General features: G+C 40.3%; 1 protein-coding gene across 1 annotated transcript in view; it reads left to right on the forward strand.

The window, feature by feature from the left end:
• The window catches only part of Wdr82 (WD repeat domain 82), a 77,227-nt gene that overhangs the window by 30,983 nt on the left and 25,253 nt on the right, over positions 1-20,991 (forward strand). The window contains exons 2-3 of the mRNA XM_070094261.1: positions 8,233-8,330; positions 8,472-8,538. Coding sequence (XP_069950362.1) covers positions 8,233-8,330; positions 8,472-8,538 — 165 coding nt within the window. The remainder of the gene's footprint in view (positions 1-8,232; positions 8,331-8,471; positions 8,539-20,991) is intronic.

Raw genomic sequence — 20,991 nt, forward strand, 5'->3', positions numbered from 1 at the left:
TTGAAAGAATTAAGAGTAAGACGGAGAATAGGATAGCAGATGAACAAGGAGGCTTTAGGAAAGGTAGGGGGTGTGTGGACCAGGTGTTTACAGTGAAACATATAAGTGAACAGTATTTAGATAAGGCTAAAGAGGTCTTTGTGGTATTTATGGATTTGGAAAAGGCGTATGACAGGGTGGATGGGGGGCAATGTGGCAGATGTTGCAAGTGTATGGTGTAGGAGGTAGGTTACTGAAAGCAGTGAAGAGTTTTTACGAGGATAGTGAGGCTCAAGTTAGAGTATGTAGGAAAGAGGGAAATTTTTTCCCAGTAAAAGTAGGCCTTAGACAAGGATGTGTGATGTCACCGTGGTTGTTTAATATATTTATAGATGGGGTTGTAAGAGAAGTAAATGCGAGGGTCTTGGCAAGAGGCGTGGAGTTAAAAGATAAAGAATCACACACAAAGTGGGAGTTGTCACAGCTGCTCTTTGCTGATGACACTGTGCTCTTGGGAGATTCTGAAGAGAAGTTGCAGAGATTGGTGGATGAATTTGGTAGGGTGTGCAAAAGAAGAAAATTAAAGGTGAATACAGGAAAGAGTAAGGTTATGAGGATAACAAAAAGATTAGGTGATGAAAGATTGAATATCAGATTGGAGGGAGAGAGTATGGAGGAGGTGAACGTATTCAGATATTTGGGAGTGGACGTGTCAGCGGATGGGTCTATGAAAGATGAGGTGAATCATAGAATTGATGAGGGAAAAAGAGTGAGTGGTGCACTTAGGAGTCTGTGGAGACAAAGAACTTTGTCCTTGGAGGCAAAGAGGGGAATGTATGAGAGTATAGTTTTACCAACGCTCTTATATGGGTGTGAAGTGTGGGTGATGAATGTTGCAGCGAGGAGAAGGCTGGAGGCAGTGGAGATGTCATGTCTGAGGGCAATGTGTGGTGTGAATATAATGCAGAGAATTCGTAGTTTGGAAGTTAGGAGGAGGTGCGGGATTACCAAAACTGTTGTCCAGAGGGCTGAGGAAGGGTTGTTGAGGTGGTTCGGACATGTAGAGAGAATGGAGCGAAACAGAATGACTTCAAGAGTGTATCAGTCTGTAGTGGAAGGAAGGCGGGGTAGGGGTCGGCCTAGGAAGGGTTGGAGGGAGGGGGTAAAGGAGGTTTTGTGTGCGAGGGGCTTGGACTTCCAGCAGGCATGCGTGAGCGTGTTTGATAGGAGTGAATGGAGACAAATGGTTTTTAATACTTGACGTGCTGTTGGAGCGTGAGCAAAGTAACATTTATGAAGGGATTCAGGGAAACCGGCAGGCCGGACTTGAGTCCTGGAGATGGGAAGTACAGTGCCTGCACTCTGAAGGAGGGGTGTTAATGTTGCAGTTTAAAAACTGTAGTGTAAAGCACCCTTCTGGCAAGACAGTGATGGAGTGAATGATGGTGAAAGTTTTTCTTTTTCGGGCCACCCTGCCTTGGTGGGAATCGGCCGGTGTGATAATAAAAAAAAAAAAAAAATATGATCCACACCACCAACAACTTCTCAATATCTTCGATTGTCTGTGATCTATTTTTCGTTCACAACATCAGCTTCTTGGATTTCTGTTTTCTTCGCCAGGATGGAACTCATGGTTGATTTGTTTTTGCCATACATCCTGGCAAGCTCTAGCACACACATACCACTTTTGTTTTTGTTTTTTTGACAATTTCTTCCTTCAATTCTATCGTGTTTCTCACTTTCTTTACCAAAGGGCTGGCACTAGGAAGTTTTTTGGGGCCCCATGGTTAATTATGTAGCAGTCAAACTCAATCAACAAGCACAAATAACAATGGATTATTGTGAAATGTTTGGATGAAAGCGCAGGGTAATGTTCACTCGAGATACAGAGCCAGACTGATGCGTGGGCAGGTGGACAGGTCTGGTACAGCGGCCGAATCTCAAGACAAAATTTAGGTGAAAAAAGTGACCGAAACTCAAAATGGCCAAAACTTGGGGCGGCCAAAACTCGAGGTTCCACTGTTTATAAAAATGTTATAAATGGTGCAAAGGTGACATTAAAACATTATCTAAAGATGAGTGACACAAACCCACTTCCAGTACAGTATGCTTGAAATATCGGTAAGGATGGCTCCTCACTTAACCCCTTCAGGGTCCAAGGCCAAAATCTGAAGTGGTGCTCCAGTGTCCAAGAAATTTTGAAAAAAAATAAGACAATGAAATGATCACCTTCCCTCCTCAAACGCTTGGGTATATCCTGAGTAATTCGAGGACCTTGTTGTATAGCAGGTGTTCTTACCTGGTACTTCATTATGAGTTGTCTGACAACAGACAAACAAAATTCATCATACGGTGGTCTGTTCTCAGTCTTTATTTTGTACATATTATATGCATTGAGCATTAAAATGTCCATGAGATGGAAGAAAAGTTTCATGTACCACTTGTAACTCTTACAAACACAATCAACAAAACCAATCTGCATGTCACATTTGTCAACCAAGCGCATGTTTTGTGTATAATCAATCACTGTCACTAGTTTTTGAATACGTTCATTAGTCACTCGATCAACTTTGCCACTGTCTTGCATTTCATTACGGTGAATGGATGTCAACAATGTGACATCTCGTTTGTCATGCCACTGTAATGCCATGATGTCATTGGCAGTAAACACCTGCACGTCATCACCACGAGCACCTGCGTTGAGCCTGGGCATATGTTTACGATTAGAACGCACTGTGCCACACACATCTGTCTTGTTCACTCGCAAGAAATCACTGAGTAAAGGGCTTGTGTACCAGTTATCGGTATATAATGTATGCCTCTTACCATGATAAGGTGTCATCATGTTTCTCACTACGTCACCTGAGATACCGAATAACATCCTGGTATCTTTCAATGTTTTACTTCCTGTGTATACAACAATATCCAACACCAGGCCACTGTCACAGTCACAGAGTACAAACAGTTTTATACCAAAGCGTTTCCTCTTGCTCGGTATATACAGTGGACCCCCGGTTAAAGATATTTTTTTCATTCCAGAAGTATGTTCAGGTGCCAGTACTGACTGAATTTGTTCCCATAAGGAATATTGTGAAGTTGATTAGTTCATTTCAGACCCCCAAACATACACGTACAAACGCACTTACATAAATACTCTTACATAATTGGTCGCATTGGGAGGTGATCGTTAAGCGGGGGTCCACTGTACTGCTTGAATGACAGTCTACCTTTGAACAAAATCAAAGACTCGTCAATTACAAGATTCTTGAATAGATAAAAGTATATGCTGAACTTTTGTTTGACCTGTCACTTCTGTCAGGCCTGGATTTGTCAGAGAAGTGCAACATACGTAACAGTAAGATGAACCTGTTCACTGGGATGATTTCATTGGAGACCGGGGTAGAAATTAGCCAATCTCTGCACCAGTATGCTTTTATATTATGCTTATAGACATGAGGCATAAGCATTTTTGTTGCAAAAAGCAAATACATTTCTGCAACAGTTGTCTCTTTCCACCGGTGTAGTCTTGACTGTGGTGATATGATCGTATTTGCCATGGTGTACTCAAAATACTTATTACTTTCCCTGAGAATAGTTTCCATCAATGGCTGGTCAAAGAATAATTCAAAGAATTCCAGTTCATTGGCCGTGGTTCCAAGTGGATAAGTAGGTAGAATTCCACTTTGAGAGTCATCAAAGTGGTGGGGCTTGGGAACAAAATTGGGATTTTGCTGCCAATCCCAGATACAGTTTGCTGGTGGATACTGGACATCATAGGCTGGTTGTGCGGGTGGTTGTGGTTGTGGTGGGCTTGTGGCTGACGCTCCGCTTTGTCCTTGAACTGAGGAGTCAGCAGCGTGGGTCCCAGCCTGGGCTGGTGAGTCACGCATGGTGGTGCCACTACCATCACCACTACCACCATCTGCTGATGCCTGTTGTCTATCCATGCCAAGTGTAGCCACATCATCCTCACTATCACTATCTAAACCTGGTGTAGGGCCACGGGATGTACTCCGGGATGTACTCCGTCCCCTGGGCACAGCATAGGGTACACTACCCGAGCGCATGCGGTGGCGTACATACCGACGTTTCACTGGTGAATATGATTCCTCACTATCACTACTCGAATGATCGTCAAGCGCAATAAAATCACAATCCACGTCACTGTCATCATCATTACTGAAATCAGAGGCCTGGCCACTCGAAAATATTAGTTTTCTCTTGCGTTGAGGTATAACCGACCGTGAGTCATGAGTGTCCACACCAGAGGTAGAAGGTTGAGGATCGTCAGGGTTTTCTGCACTATTATCGATATCCTGGTCATTCCTTTCGGTCACTAACTGATCAGAGCCATAGAATTCGTCTTCATTTCCACTTCCATCAGTGTCAGAACTATCAGACAGGAAGAGGAGAATGCCAATTTTCTGGGGAGTGAGAGCTGACTTGCGACGAGGCATGGTGAACAAGGGTAACTGAGCCGGCGTTCCCACAATGCTATGCGGGCGCCTAAATTTTTTGTTTATGGCGCACACCCACCACGCAGACCCGTTCTCTCACATGTAGGCCCATGAGCACTTTCGCCCTAAATTTGACGGCGCTAGAATTTTGGCGTAGATCTACAGTTTGGACACTCAACGTGAAACCATAGATCTACGGGATGGACCCTGAAAGGGTTAATTCTGTAATAATTTTTTTTTTTTTTTTTTTTTTTTTTTTTTCAAAATTTCTTGGACACTGGGGCACCCCTTCCGATTTTGGCCTTTGACCCTGAAAGGGTTAAGGTAATGGTTTTGAGTATAAAATAAAACAAAGAAAAAAAACACTTAAGCACCTGAATTAGCACCTTGAATAGCATCTTATGTGTCTTAAGTAACTGGGAATTAATTACTGTTATTCACTAATAGATATGAAAATATGAGTTAAAACAAGGGTGAATTCTCCTTTACTACAGCACTGTACATGGTTGATGTTGTGTTGAGATATGGCTTAACGAGGTTCAGTCAAACCAGTGAATGAGAGGAAACATGCTAGTTCTTGATCATTTGTTATTTCAAACCTACAACCCGTGTCTGATAATTTTACCACGATAATGCCATCACAAGTAAAGCACTGTTTTGTTGTTGCATTATTATCACGCACAAGTTTTCGAAGTCTGTATAATAGGTTCTGCCGTTTTTTAGTTAGGCACTCATTTACACACGCATTACTCCTTTTCTTGATGGAGGAACTTATTAGGTCCTTTTTTACATCAGTGGAATTGAATTTTAACATTACACTTTGCTTTTTACCCGGCCTGTCTAGCAGTCGAGCCTCCTTGATATTACTGGTTTCAGTGTTAACTTTTAACTCATCTTTTGTTTGTTGGAGTGCTTTGATGGTGCAGTTCTTATTGTTTGTATCTTGTGGTAAAGTAAAGCTGGTTAAAATGACAGAGTCTAGGAGCTTGTCTTGTTCAATCATATCACTTTGATACTGGAGGCATGCACTCCACTGGGACTCCATGTTTAACTTCCAATCTTGTGTAGCTTCTGACAGCTTGGTGGTGAGGGAATTTATTTGTTTAGTATGTGTGTCTATAGTTGAGTGCAGGTTTGCATGTTCTTTAGACAAGTTTGTTAATGATTTCAGTTTGTTTTCTAGTTCACTAATCTTTGAGTTTTGTGTCGTAAAATAGCATTCTAGGTCATTAATCCTCGTGTTTTGGGTAGATGTTCCAGAGATGGGACACAGCAGCAAGGGGGCACAGTTGGAAGTTGAAGTCTCAGATGAATATAGAGAGCGCTCTAGGTCCCCAATGAGTTTTTCATAGGTTTCATTTTGCCATCTGAGCATACTATTTTCCTGTAGAATTTTATCAATGATGTTGGGTCGTTGTTGAGGACTGCATTCCTGGGCTATACCTGTGGGTGTTGATGAGTTGTAATCGATGTTGCCATTTGGAGTGAAGAGATCTTGAGTGTTATCCATAGTTGAAGAGAAGTCAACTTGGGTGCGAGCCGTGGATGAGGATAAATGCTGAGGGAATCTGGAAGAAGTTTTGGAGTCGTCCACCATTGTTGTTGTTTTGGTCTGGGCGGGGGTGAGGGGGATGGAAGATGCACTGGCATCCTTCGGAGTAGACATTGTGGGTAACAGTTTCCTAGGAGGTTTGGTGTCTGTCTTGGTGTTGCTTCATCTATTTTTGTGTCCCATGAGATCACTAGGGGAGTTGATATGGATTTACTGTAGAGGTAACTGTTGCTTGGCTGGTATTACGTCTGGCAGCAGGCTGGTGTTTGGTATGCCGGGCAGTCCTCTTTTAGTCATGGTTGGTCAGCTTTCTACATCATTAGCAGGTTTATTTTGGTCGTTACTGGTTCCATGTGGGTACAAGCATTACAAGCAGTACAAGCATTTAGGCCATAATAAGAGCTGTTGTAGGGGCAGGGAACTGCAAGGATGTGGGAGCAGCCATTGTTGTTGTCTCCTCACAAGGTTTTGAACATTTTCACCTGTCTTGGTCACATACTGTTGTCTAAAAATATATAAAAGTATTTATAGATCCCTGCAATGTTATAGACATGCTGGAGTATATATGAAACTCCTTGTAGCATGGTGTAAGAAGAGTGTCACTCCACTGCTGACTGTGCAGCAGTGGAGTGACACTTGACGATCATGCACTGTTCCAGTGAACCTTGGCTTTATTTGTTTTTGCTGTTACACATAAACATGACTGTCTGTCTAACTCTGTCTGTTTATCTCTGTCTCTGCTTATCTGTCTTTCTGTCTGCCTGTCTGTGTATCTCTGTCTTCCTGTCTCTGCTTGTCTCTCTTTCTGTCTCAGAGGCTGCTCATGAACCAACAGGTATTACACACGATGCAGAGTGTTCACATCTGATTCCTGATCAAGTGAAAATGCGTATTGCCAGTCATGCTCATTATGCCTTATATCTATAAGCACAGTATAACACTTTGTCTGGATTTTTGGGGTTATTCTAGGTAATTTACACTATGTATGATAACTTTACTTGTGTGTGCCTGTGAAATAGAGACAAAGATTTGGACAGATGGAGAGAGAGACAGCCAAAGTCAGTCAATCAGCCAGCCTGTCAGCCAGTCCTCCCCCCCCTCCCCCAGCCAGCTGGCCTGTCGAACATGTATTACACGTTTCAGAATCATTTTTCTGTACTTAGGGTATAGGTTATAGGATATTCTGGCAGGATGACACTACCAGTGGTATCAAAATTGAAAGGATGTGGCACAAATGTTGCACATGGGTTATTATCAACCTTTTTGGTATTTCTACAACCACTTGTGGTCACATTCATCTCAAAGCCGCTAAACTGTTAGTCACCATCACTTTCCTCTTAAAATGGGAGTGTTAATACAACATGGCATCAGTGAATCACTGGTGTTTGCCATGCTGTTTGCTCTAGCTGGTGCTCAATTGAACTGGTGCTCCCACATTTTTTTAGTAAGTGGTCCCAGGTTATTTTAATACTGTGCACCCCTAGTGTTAAGACTCATTCTGTACTGACTAGGTATCTCAGGCCATTTGTGCCAAATTTGGAGGCAGGAAAAATAAAACATTGATCTATGTTTGGAGCGCTGGCAGTAACAACGTAGATCTACATTTGGACAGTTTAGGGGTTAATGCTTAGTTCTGCTGTTAGCCTAATATATTTAGTGTCAACTTGTTATCTGGCATTTGTATGCATTTATAAGTGGAAAAAATGGTGTGCTTTCCGGTGATGTCCACTTTCTGGTGGTAGCCTGGAACCTAACCTGCCATATAAGTGGGGCCCTACTGTACTGTACAGTGTTAATTGACCTTGGTTGGTTGTACTTATTGAGTGTCGTTTTTCACTTTGCTTTGTGGTTATCTATATGCAGCTATAAGAGCAGAGCTGCACAGCTGAGTGGTGGTATTTATTCTTCAGTGTTTAATATATGGATAATATTTTTTTCAGTTTTAGTGTTTGTAGCACTTGCTGTTTCTTCTGTTGGTATGTTCTTAACTTTTCATCTTTTTTAATATCACTTTGTAATCTACAGTACACATTTTAAATTTAAATTAACATTAGTACAGCATACAGTATTTATTGTTTTCATAACTTTTCATATATTGATTAGTTTTTAGCAAACCAATTTTTATGCTCACACTTTTAAAAAACTTCTTTTAATTTCACAGTGGCAGGATGAGAAACTTATTTTCACTTTATGTACTGTACTTCTTGCTGAATAAAGAAAATTGAGCTTCATTTTTTTTTTCAGATCAAAACGAACTTTAAACAGCAAGAAATATGGAGTTGACCTTATACATTTCACACATGCTAAAAACTCAGCGATCTACAGTTCGACAAAAATTGATGGTGCGTAGCTTGGTATTGCTAAAAATATTAAATTTTTTTTTCCATGGTTAAGGTTTTAAAAATTGTAAAGTTTCCATTTAGAGAAATATGAGGCTTTGCTGTAACAGGTAAATTTATATAATTTGTAATTTTGTGTTGCAGATACCATCAGATACCTGTCTTTACATGACAATAAGTACATCAGATATTTTCCTGGACATACAAAGAAGTAAGTGTTCTCTGTTCTTTGCTTTAAGTCATCCTGACAGTCCAACATCTATTTATCAATTGTCTTGTTTATTAGAGAGCTTGGCAATATAATTTCAGATGCTTCAACATACTAATATTCTTACATAGTTCTCCCTCTTTTCTGTCAGTCTCATTTTTAATCCTTAAACTTTGTCTGAATTACTGGTACACAAATACTGTCTGTGTCCAACACAGTAGTATGCACAATTTTTTGTACCCACAAATTTACCACCTGCCAATATTTTTGACCTTAGCACAAGAGTGACTTCAGGACAGACACCCCATATTATGAGCACAGGCGATGTCTTGTGGGCCTGTATTGCCTGTTTGTAAATAAGTCGGCAAACTCTCAACTAGGCAGCGCATGAAAAACAAAACAGCAGAGATAAAGTCTTAATCCGTGTATTCCTTCACCAAAACTCTATAGTTATTTGCAATATGTACAGTGGATATTTACAAGATGGTACATATGAGCAAGAGCTAGTGGGCTTTCACATGATTGGTTGATGGACCAGAAATTGGCATAACATTGGGGACCCAACTGTTGCTGGTTCACTGGTTGGGAGGGCATGCCAAAATGGGTGTGTGACGTACATCAAATAAATTGTAAAATATTCTTCATATGCCACACATATTTGAAGAAAATCTACGGCCAGCAAGGTCCACACAACACATCACGGTTTACTACTTGTGTGATAACTGCATGTCCAATGTACTACTACGCCAAACTAGCAAAAGTAAACAATGAATTCAGAGCTGTTGCTCCTTCATCAGCTTCCCTACCATCAGACAGGGTGTGAAAGTTGCACAAATGATAATATTTTTATTTCAGCATGATACAATTTTTGTACAGAGATATTTGACAATTAACCCTTTCATGGTCGACAGGCCCTCTCAGAGACTTGTTCTCAGGGTCGGCCAAATTTAAAAAAAAAAAAAAGTTATTTTTTCTTATGAAAAGATAAGAGGATCTTTTCCCGATCATAAAGACACCAAAAGTATGAAATTTGATGGAAACCTTATGGAATTATGCTCTCGCGAAGTTAGCGGTCTCAACGATGTTTACGCATCGGCGATTTTGCCCACTTTGAGCCCTATTTTTGGCCAATTCCAGTGTACTTGTCTACAAAAATCATAACTATTTCGCTAGAACTTCATTTTTTCTATTGAATGAGTACAAGAAACCACCCATTTACCGATTTCAACTATCCAATACAGTGGTCAGAATTTAGCAATTTTGCCAATTTCACACAAATTTCAAAAGATGCCAATTTCCGAATAGGGTCCAGAATAAACAAGAAAGACATTCCTGGCACTAAAATAACATTTCCTCTGTTCATTAGTCATGTCCCCATGCCCCTCTTACATTCTTTTGCTTTCCACTTTGAATTTTTATTCTCACAAAAAAATAAAAGATTTACTGTTATGCAGACAACTGCATTGGTGTAGAAATGGTATAAATAATATCAGCGCACTTGTGAAAGAATATTAGACTCACCAGTTGGACGCATAGCATGATTTATTTACTTTTGAACTTGGGTAAAAATCGAACATTTCTGCTACTTTAGCTCAATTTCAAGGTACTTTTCTTTGTAAAACCAGTCAAAATCATCTCAATTTCTGTAATATGTCTTCCATTCTATAAAATGAGATCAAGAAAACTAGAATACACCAATAAATACCATACGAAAATACAGTGCAAAGTCGCTGTTTTAATCCAAAAACATGGTAAAAGTTTTTTGTTTTTCTCATTACTCACTGTATGCTGCAGGATTTTTTTTATACCACGCACACTGACCACATAGACCCATTCTTTCATATGTAAGCCTACCAGCTTTGTCTCACTAGATTTGAGGGCGCTAGAATTTAGGCGTACTAGTACGTCAAAAACCCTGGTGCGTAAGCTGTACCAGCATGGCCGAAACCATGAAAGGGTTAAGCGTGCATGCAGAAGGCCCATTGCTATGTAGAGCATTTTGGGCAAACTTAAACCTAGCTAAGACTAAAATAACAATGACTCATTGATTGCTTATACAGTAGGGGCCCGCTTTACGGCGTTTCGCTTTACAGCATTCCGCTAATACAATCCAAATTATGACCAAAACTCTCTATACGGCTTCCCCCACCTGACTTTCTAATACGGTCACCGCGCACCACCCAGTTTCTTTACATTCTCTGTGAGATCCGTAAGCACTAAGACTCTCCATAATGTCTGGAAACTCCAAAATTTCAAGTGTTGGAGTGTGAGCAGGGTAATATTTAGTGAAGGGATTCAGGGAAACTGGTTATTTTCATATAGTCGGACTTGAGTCCTGGAAATGAGAAGTACAATGCCTGCACTTTAAAGGAGGGGTTTGGGATATTGGCAGTTTGGAGGGATATGTTGTGTATCTTTTTATGTATATGCTTCTAAACTGTTGTATCCTGAGCACATCTGCAAAAACAGTGATAATGCTTGAGTGTGGTGAATGTGTTGAATGATGTTGAAAGTATTTTCTTTTTGGGGATTTTCTTTCTTTTTTGGGTCACCCTGCCTCGGTGGGAGACAGCCGACTTGTTGAAAAAAAAAAAATTCTAATAATTATTTTTTGTTTTTTTTCAACAAGTCGGCCGTCTCCCACCGAGGCAGGGTGACCCAAAAAAGAAAGAAAATCCCCAAAAAGAAAATACTTTCAACATCATTCAACACATTCACCACACTCAAGCATTATCACTGTTTTTGCAGATGTGCTCAGGATACAACAGTTTAGAAGCATATACATAAAAAGATACACAACATATCCCTCCAAACTGCCAATATCCCAAACCCCTCCTTTAAAGTGCAGGCATTGTACTTCTCATTTCCAGGACTCAAGTCCGACTATATGAAATAACCAGTTTCCCTGAATCCCTTCACTAAATATTACTCTGCTCACACTCCAACAGATCGTCAAGTCCCAAGTACCATTCGTCTCCATTCACTCCTATCTAACACGCTCAGGCACACTTGCTGGAAGTCCAAGCCCCTCGCCCACAAAACCTCCTTTACCCCCTCTCTTCAACCCTTTCGAGGACGATCCCTACCCCACCTTCCTTCCCCTATAGATTTATATGCTTTCCATGTCATTCTACTTTGATCCATTCTCTCTAAATGACCAAACCACCTCAACAACCCCTCTTCTGCCCTCTGACTAATACTTTTATTAACTCCACACCTTTTCCTAATTTCCACACTCCGAATTTTCTGCATAATATTTACACCACACATTGCCCTTAACCCTTTGAGGGTCCGTCCCGTAGATCTACGGCTTTACGTTCAGGGCCCAAACCGTAGATCTACGTCATGAGCTTAGCTCACTCTGATAAACTGTGAGTGGTACATTTGGGCCTAGATATGAGAGAATACATCTATGTGGTATGTGTGCACCACATAAAACAGATCCTGCAGTACGCTGTGTATAATGAGAGAAAAAACTGAAATCATGATTTTTCGATTAAAACAGCGACTTTGCAGTGTTTTTTCGTATGTTTTTTATAGTTCTATTTGCGATTTCTTGGTCTCATTTGATAGAATGGAAGACATATTACAGAAATAGAGATAATTTTGATTGGTTTTAGCACTGGAAATGGCTTGAAACTGAGCTCAAAGTAGCAGAAATGTTAAATTTTTGCCGATATTCAAGAGTAAACAAACGACCTCAAACGTCTAATACACGCTAGCTGGTGGGTCTAATATGCATTCACAAATATGGTGATGATATTTATACAATTATTACAGTATTGCATAACAGTAAATCTTCTATTTTTTGGTGTGAATAAAAATTCATTATGTGAATAAAAAATCAAAATGGAATTTATTTGTAAAGTCTCAAAATGTAACTAATGAACAGAGGAAATGTTAGTTTAGTTCCAGGAATACCTACATTGTTTATTCTGGACCCTATTTTGAAATTGGAATATTTTGAACTTTGTGTTAAATTGGCCAAATTAACAATTTCCGATCACTTTAATTTGTAGTTGAAACAGTTGACTTGGCGATTTCTTGTGCTCAATCGATAGAGTAGAAGTAATACTAGTGAAATAGCTAAGAATTTGGTTGACTGGAATAATGTAATTGGCCTAAAATGGGAGTCAAAGTCGGCAAAATCGCCGATTCGTAAATATCGCTGACACATGAAAATTCGCGAGAGCATAATTTCGTAAATTTTCCATCAAATTTCGTACTTTTTGTTTTATTACCTTCACAAAAAGATTCTCTACTATTTCATAAGAAAAAATAAATTTTTTTTTTTTTGAAAATTCTTGGACACTGGGGCACCACTTCAGATTTGGGCCTTGGACCCTGAAGGGGTTAAACAGGACATCTCCACTGCCTCCAACCGTCCCTGCTGCTGCATTTACCACCCAAGCTTCACACCCATATAAGAGTGTTGGTACTACTATACTTTCATACATTCCCTTCTTTGCCTTCATAGATAACGTTTTTTGACTCCACAGATACCTCAACGCACCACTCACCTTTTTTCCCTCATCAATTCTATGATTAACCTCATGCTTCATAAATCCATCCGCCGACATGTCAACTCCCAAGTATCTGAAAACATTCACTTCTTCCATACTCCTCCTTCCCAATTTGATATCCAATTTTTCTTTATCTAAATCATTTGATACCCTCATCACCTTACTCTTTTCTATGTTCACTTTCAACTTTCTACCTTTACACACATTCCCAAACTCATCCACTAACCTTTGCAATTTTTCTTTAGAATCTCCCATAAACACAGTATCATCAGCAAAAAGTAACTGTCAATTCCCATTTTGAATTTGATTCCCCTAAATTTAATCCCACACCTCTCCCGAACACCCTAGTATTTACTTCCTTAACAACCCCATCTATAAATATATTAAACAACCATGGTGACATTACACATCCCTGTCTAAGACCTACTTTTACCGGGAAGTAGTCTCCCTCTCTTCTACACACCCTAACCTGAGCCTCACTATCCTCATAAAAACTCTTTACAGCATTTAATAACTTACCACCTATTCCATATACTTGCAACATCTGCCACATTGCCCCTCTATCCACTCTATCATATGCCTTTTCTAAATCCATAAATGCAATAAAAACTTCCCTACCTTTATCTAAATACTGTTTACATATATGCTTCAATGTAAACACTTGATCTACACATCCCCTACCCACTCTGAAACCTCCTTGCTCATCCGCAATCCTACATTCTGTCTTACCTCTAATTCTTTCAATTATAACCCTACTGTACACTTTTCCTGGTATGCTCAGTAAACTTATTCCTCTATAATTTTTACAATCTCTTTTGTCCCCTTTCCCTTTATATAAAGGGAATACATGTTCTCTGCCAATCCCTAGGTACCTTCCCCTCTTTCATACATTTATTAAACAGAAGTACCAACCACTCCAACACTATATCCCCCCCTGCTTTTAACATTTCTGTCATGATCCCATCAGTTCCAGCTGCTTTACCCCCTTTCATTCTACGTAATGCCTCACGTACCTCCCCCACACTTACATTCTGCTCTTCTTCACTCATAAAAGATGGTATACCTCCCTGACCAGTGCATGAAATTACTGCCTCTCTTTCTTCCTTAACATTTAAAAGTTCCTCAAAATATTCTTGCCATCTACCTAATACCTCCATCTCCCCATCTACTAACTCCCCTACTCTGTTTTTAACTGACAAATCCATACTTTCCCTTGGCTTTCTTAACTTGTTTAACTCACTCCAAAATTTTTTCTTATTTTCATTAAAATTTCTTGACAGTGCCTCTCCCACTCTATCATCTGCTCTCCTTTTGCACTCTCTCACCACTCTCTTTACCTTTCTTTTACTCTCCATATACTCTGCTCTTCTTAAAACACTTCTGCTTTGTAAAAACCTCTCATAAGCTATCTTTTTCTCTCTTATCACACCCTTTACTTCATCATTCCACCAATCACTCCTCTTTCCTCCTGCACCCACCCTCCTTTAACCACAAACTTCTGCCCCACATTCTAATACTGCATTTTTAAAACTATTCCAACCCTCTTCAACCCCCCCCATTACTCATCTTAGCACTAGCCCACCTTTCTACCAATAGTCGCTTACATCTCACCCGAACTTCCTCCTCCCTTAGTTTATACACTTTCACCTCCCTCTTACTTGTTGTTGCCACCTTCCTCTTTTCCCATCTGCCTCTTATTCTAACTGTAGCTACAACTAAATAATGATCCGATATATCAGTTGCCCCTCTATAAACATGTACATCCTGGAGCCTACCCATCAACCTTTTATCCACCAATACATAATCTAATAAACTACTTTCATTATTTTCATTACCTAATAATTATAATTATACCTAAATAAACTTACTGTGCTGGCATGCAGGTACACATTAAAATCAGTAAGAGTGTCTTATGTCTCGAGACGTCATATTAGTAATGATAATAATCACCGAATCTCATTAAATGTCGTATATTACGTTAATATACACATTTTCATTAATCCATCCATGATATTTTTTTCAAAATTATATATTTAACACAATACATAACATATAAAGATGATAAATACACCCCACAATAGAATAAATAAACATAAATATGAGATGTGGTAGCCAGACTTTTACTACTGACGGCAAGAATAACATTTTCTCTTGTCCAACATCAGAGAAAATGTGTGACTGGGGGTAACTGTAGAAAATTATTCCTCAGAGCGTCATTTCTTCTAAAAATGGTGTTACATGAGAATGGGAGTGGCGTTCTGTATTTATTCTACCGTATCAATGTAGAGACAACTTGTACACAATTTAACTTGTATACAAACCAGACGTGTACACTTTGTTTACAAAACTTGTGTTTGCCTGGTTTGTTTACGTAACTCTGCGCCTGTCCTCCCTCATAGTCAATTTATCTTGTTTACTCACCCCTGACCCTACATTAACCCCTTCAGGATCCAAGGCCAAAATCTGAAGTGGTGCTCCAGTGTCCAAGAAATTTTGAAAAAAAAAAAAAAAAATTATTTTTTCTTACAGAATTAAAGAGCATATTTTTGTGAAGGTAATAAGACAAAAAAAAAATTCTGATCAGTACTTACCGAGATACAGTGCCAAGAAGTTTGTCCAAAATAATGTGGTGGCGGCAACATCGACGAATTCCACATACGTGCAGTACTTTATTTAGCGGTTTTTGTAGTTTTTTCTTTTCTTTTCCAATTTTTTTCTTTTCCTACTAACATTTGGGGCCTGAGAGACCAATACTGTATATAATGTATATATATAAACTCACTGTATTGAACACAATAACCGCACTAAAGTTATTATCATATTATTGTTTACCACTGTTGTTTATTACAATAAACATGCACAAATATTGTATAATACTAATGTTCTATCATATATTTACATATTTACAATCACTGGACATGGTTTTAGAACTGCTGGAGCTTGTGGAACTCCTTGAAACAAGGCACCATACACAGAGGCACCTTACATTCCTCACACATAAACCAAGTGTCTTTGCGTCTTTGTTGCCGTCGTTTTGTTCGTGCACAGACAATGCATCTCTTCTCAGCAAATTTCTTCTGAGTTGAAGGAAGCTGTATTATGAAATGATCACCTTCCCTCCTCAAACGCTTGGGTATATCCTGAGTAATTCGAGGACCTTGTTGTATAGCAGGTGTTCTTACCTGGTACTTCATTATGAGTTGTCTGACAACAGACAAACAAAATTCACCATATGGTGGTCTGTTGCCAGTCTTTATTTGGTACATATTATATGCATTGAGCATTGAAATGTCCATGAGATGGAAGAAAAGTTTCATGTACCACTTGTAACTCTTACGAACACAGTCAACAAAACCAATCTGCATGTCACATTTGTCAACCAAGCGCATGTTTTGTGTATAATCAATCACTGTCACTGGTTTTCGAATACTTTCATTAGTCACTCGATCAACTTTGCCACTGTCTTGCATTTCATTACGGTGAATGGTTGTCAACAATGTGACATCTCGTTTGTCATGCCACCGTAATGCCATGATGTCATTGGCAGTAAACACCTGCACGTCATCACCATGAGCACCTGCGTTGAGCCTGGGCATATGTTTACGATTAGAACGCACTGTGCCACACACATCTGTCTTGTTCACTCGCATGAAATCACTGAGTAATGGGCTTGTGTACCAGTTATTATTTTTTTTTTTTTATTATCACACCGGCCGATTCCCACCAAGGCAGGGTGGCCCGAAAAAGAAAAACTTTCACCATCATTCACTCCATCACTGTCTTGCCAGAAGGGTGCTTTACACTACAGTTTTTAAACTGCAACATTAACACCCCTCCTTCAGAGTGCAGGCACTGTACTTCCCATCTCCAGGACTCAAGTCCGGCCTGCCGGTTTCCCTGAATCCCTTCATAAATGTTACTTTGCTCACGCTCCAACAGCACGTCAAGTATTAAAAACCATTTGTCTCCATTCACTCCTATCAAACACGCTCACGCATGCCTGCTGGAAGTCCAAGCCCCTCGCACACAAAACCTCCTTTACCCCCTCCCTCCAACCCTTCCTAGGCCGACCCCTACCCCGCCTTCCTTCCACTACAGACTGATACACTCTTGAAGTCATTCTGTTTCGCTCCATTCTCTCTACATGTCCGAACCACCTCAACAACCCTTCCTCAGCCCTCTGGACAACAGTTTTGGTAATCCCGCACCTCCTCCTAACTTCCAAACTACGAATTCTCTGCATTATATTCACACCACACATTGCCCTCAGACATGACATCTCCACTGCCTCCAGCCTTCTCCTCGCTGCAACATTCATCACCCACACTTCACACCCATATAAGAGCGTTGGTAAAACTATACTCTCATACATTCCCCTCTTTGCCTCCAAGGACAAAGTTCTTTGTCTCCACAGACTCCTAAGTGCACCACTCACTCTTTTTCCCTCATCAATTCTATGATTCACCTCATCTTTCATAGACCCATCCGCTGACACGTCCACTCCCAAATATCTGAATACATTCACCTCCTCCATACTCTCTCCCTCCAATCTGATATTCAATCTTTCATCACCTAATCTTTTTGTTATCCTCATAACCTTACTCTTTCCTGTATTCACCTTTAATTTTCTTCTTTTGCACACCCTACCAAATTCATCCACCAATCTCTGCAACTTCTCTTCAGAATCTCCCAAGAGCACAGTGTCATCAGCAAAGAGCAGCTGTGACAACTCCCACTTTGTGTGTGATTCTTTATCTTTTAACTCCACGCCTCTTGCCAAGACCCTCGCATTTACTTCTCTTACAACCCCATCTATAAATATATTAAACAACCACGGTGACATCACACATCCTTGTCTAAGGCCTACTTTTACTGGGAAAAAATTTCCCTCTTTCCTACATACTCTAACTTGAGCCTCACTATCCTCGTAAAAACTCTTCACTGCTTTCAGTAACCTACCTCCTACACCATACACTTGCAACATCTGCCACATTGCCCCCCTATCCACCCTGTCATACGCCTTTTCCAAATCCATAAATGCCACAAAGACCTCTTTAGCCTTATCTAAATACTGTTCACTTATATGTTTCACTGTAAACACCTGGTCCACACACCCCCTACCTTTCCTAAAGCCTCCTTGTTCATCTGCTATCCTATTCTCCATCTTACTCTTAATTCTTTCAATTATAACTCTACCATACACTTTACCAGGTACACTCAACAGACTTATCCCCCTATAATTTTTGCACTCTCTTTTATCCCCTTTGCCTTTATACAAAGGAACTATGCATGCTCTCTGCCAATCCCTAGGTACCTTACCCTCTTCCATACATTTATTAAATAATTGCACCAACCACTCCAAAACTATATCCCCACCTGCTTTTAACATTTCTATCTTTATCCCATCAATCCCGGCTGCCTTACCCCCTTTCATTTTACCTACTGCCTCACGAACTTCCCCCACACTCACAACTGGCTCTTCCTCACTCCTACAAGATGTTATTCCTCCTTGCCCTATACATGAAATCACAGCTTCCCTATCTTCATCAACATTTAACAATTCCTCAAAATATTCCTTCCATCTTCCCAATACCTCTAACTCTCCATTTAATAACTCTCCAGTTATCAGTATATAATGTATGCCCCTACCAAGATAAGGTGCCATCATGTTTCTCACTACGTCACCTGAGATACCCAATAACATCTTGGTATCTTTCAATGTTTTACTTCCCGTGTATACAACAATATCCAACACCAGGCCACTGTCACAGTCACAGAGTACAAACAGTTTTATACCAAAGTGTTTCCTCTTGCTCGGTATATACTGCTTGAATGACAGTCTACCTTAGAACAAAATCAAAGACTCGTCAATTACAAAAATTTTGAATGGATAAAAGTATATGCTGAACTTTTGTTTGAGATACATAAAAACATTTCTAATCTTGTATAACCTGTCACTTCTGTCAGGCCTGGTTTTGTCAGAGAAGTGTAACATATGTAACAGTAAGATAAACCTGTTCACTGGGATGATTTCACTGAAGACCGGGGTAGAAATTAGCCGATCTGTGGACCAGTATGCTTTTTTATTATGCTTATAGACATGAGGCATAAGCTTTATTGTTGCAAAAAGCAAATACATTTCTGCAACAGTCGTCTCTTTCCACCTGTGTAGTCTTGACTGTGGTGATATGATCGTATTTGCCATGGTGTACTCAAAATACTTATTACTTTCCCTGACAATAGTTTCCATCAATGGCTGGCCAAAGAATAATTCAAAGAATTCCAGTTCATTGGCCGTGGTTCCAAGGGGATAAGTAGGTAGAATTCCACTTTGAGAGTCATCAAAGTGGTGGGGCTTGGGAACAAAATTGGGATTTTGCTGCCAATCCCAGATACGGTTTGCTGGTGGATACTGGACATCATAGGCTGGTTGTGTGGGTGGTTGTGGTTGTGGTGGGCTGGTGGGTGACGCTCCGCTTTGTCTTTGAACTGAGGAGTTAGCTGTGTGGGCCCCAGCCTGGGCTGGTGAGTCACACATGGCGGTGCCACTACCATCACCACTACCACCATCTACTGATGCCTGTGGTCTATCCATGCCAAGTGTAGCCACATCATCCTCACTATCACTATCGAAACCTGGTGTAGGGCCACGGGATGTACTCCAGGATGTACTCCGTCGCCTGGGCACAGCATAGGGTACACTACCCGAGCGCATGCGGCGGCGTACATACCGACGCTTCACTGGTGAATATGATTCCTCACTATCACTACTCGAATGATCGTCAAGCGCAATAAAATCACAATCCACGTCACTATCATCATCATTACTGAAGTCAGAGGCCTGGCCACGCGAAAATATTAGTTTTCTCTTGCGTTGAGGTACAACCGACCGTGAGTTACGAGTGCCCACACCAGAGGTAGAAGGTTGAGGATCGTCAGGGTTTTCTGCACTATTATCGATATCCTGGTCATTCCTTTCAGTCACTAACTGATCAAAGCCATATAATTCGTCTTAATTTCCACTTCCATCAGTGTCAGAACTGTCAGACAGGAAGAGGAGAATCCCAATTTTCCGGGGAGTGAGAGCTGACTTACGACGAGGCATGGTGAACAAGGGTAACTGAGCCGGCGTTCCCACAATGCTGTGCGGGCGCCTAGATTTTTTGTTTATGGTGCACACCCACCACGCAGACCCATTCTCTCACATGTAGGCCTGTGAGCACTTTCATGCTAAATTTGATGGCGCTAAAATTTTGGCGTAGATCTACAGTTTAGACACTCAACGTGAAGCCGTAGATCTACGGGACGGACCCTGAAAGGGTTAAGACTACAAATATTTTAAGGTAAGTAATGAGTAATCTGTATATGCATTTTATCGCTCTGGGATGTTTAACCCTTTCAGGGTCAGCAGGCCCTCTCCCAAACCTGTTTTCAAGGTCGGTAAAAATTCGAAAAAATTAAATTATTTTTTCTTATGAAAAGATTTTTTTTTTTCTAAATTTTATAGGCTAAACAAATTTTACCATCAGTACTTACAAAGCAGAAGTGTTATAAGAAGAGCAGAGTATATGGAGAGTAAAAGAAAGGTAAAGAGAGTGGTGAGAGAGTGCAAAAGGAGAGCAGATGATAGAGTGGGAGAGGCAATGTCAAGAAATTTTAATGAAAATAAGAAAAAATTTTGGAGTTAAACAAGTTAAGAAAGCCTAGGGAAAGTATGGATTTGTCAGTTAAAAACAGAGTAGGGGAGTTAGTAGATGGGGAGATGGAGGTATTAGGTAGATGGTGAGAATATTTTGAGGAACTTTTAAATGTTAAGGAAGAAAGAGAGGCGGTAATTTCATGCACTGGTCAGGGAGGTATACCATCTTTTATGAGTGAAGAAGAGCAGAATGTAAGTGTGGGGGAGGTACGTGAGGCATTACGTAGAATAAAA

The sequence above is a fragment of the Cherax quadricarinatus genome, chromosome 45, assembly GCF_038502225.1.
Source record: "Cherax quadricarinatus isolate ZL_2023a chromosome 45, ASM3850222v1, whole genome shotgun sequence".
Taxonomy (NCBI): domain Eukaryota; kingdom Metazoa; phylum Arthropoda; class Malacostraca; order Decapoda; family Parastacidae; genus Cherax; species Cherax quadricarinatus.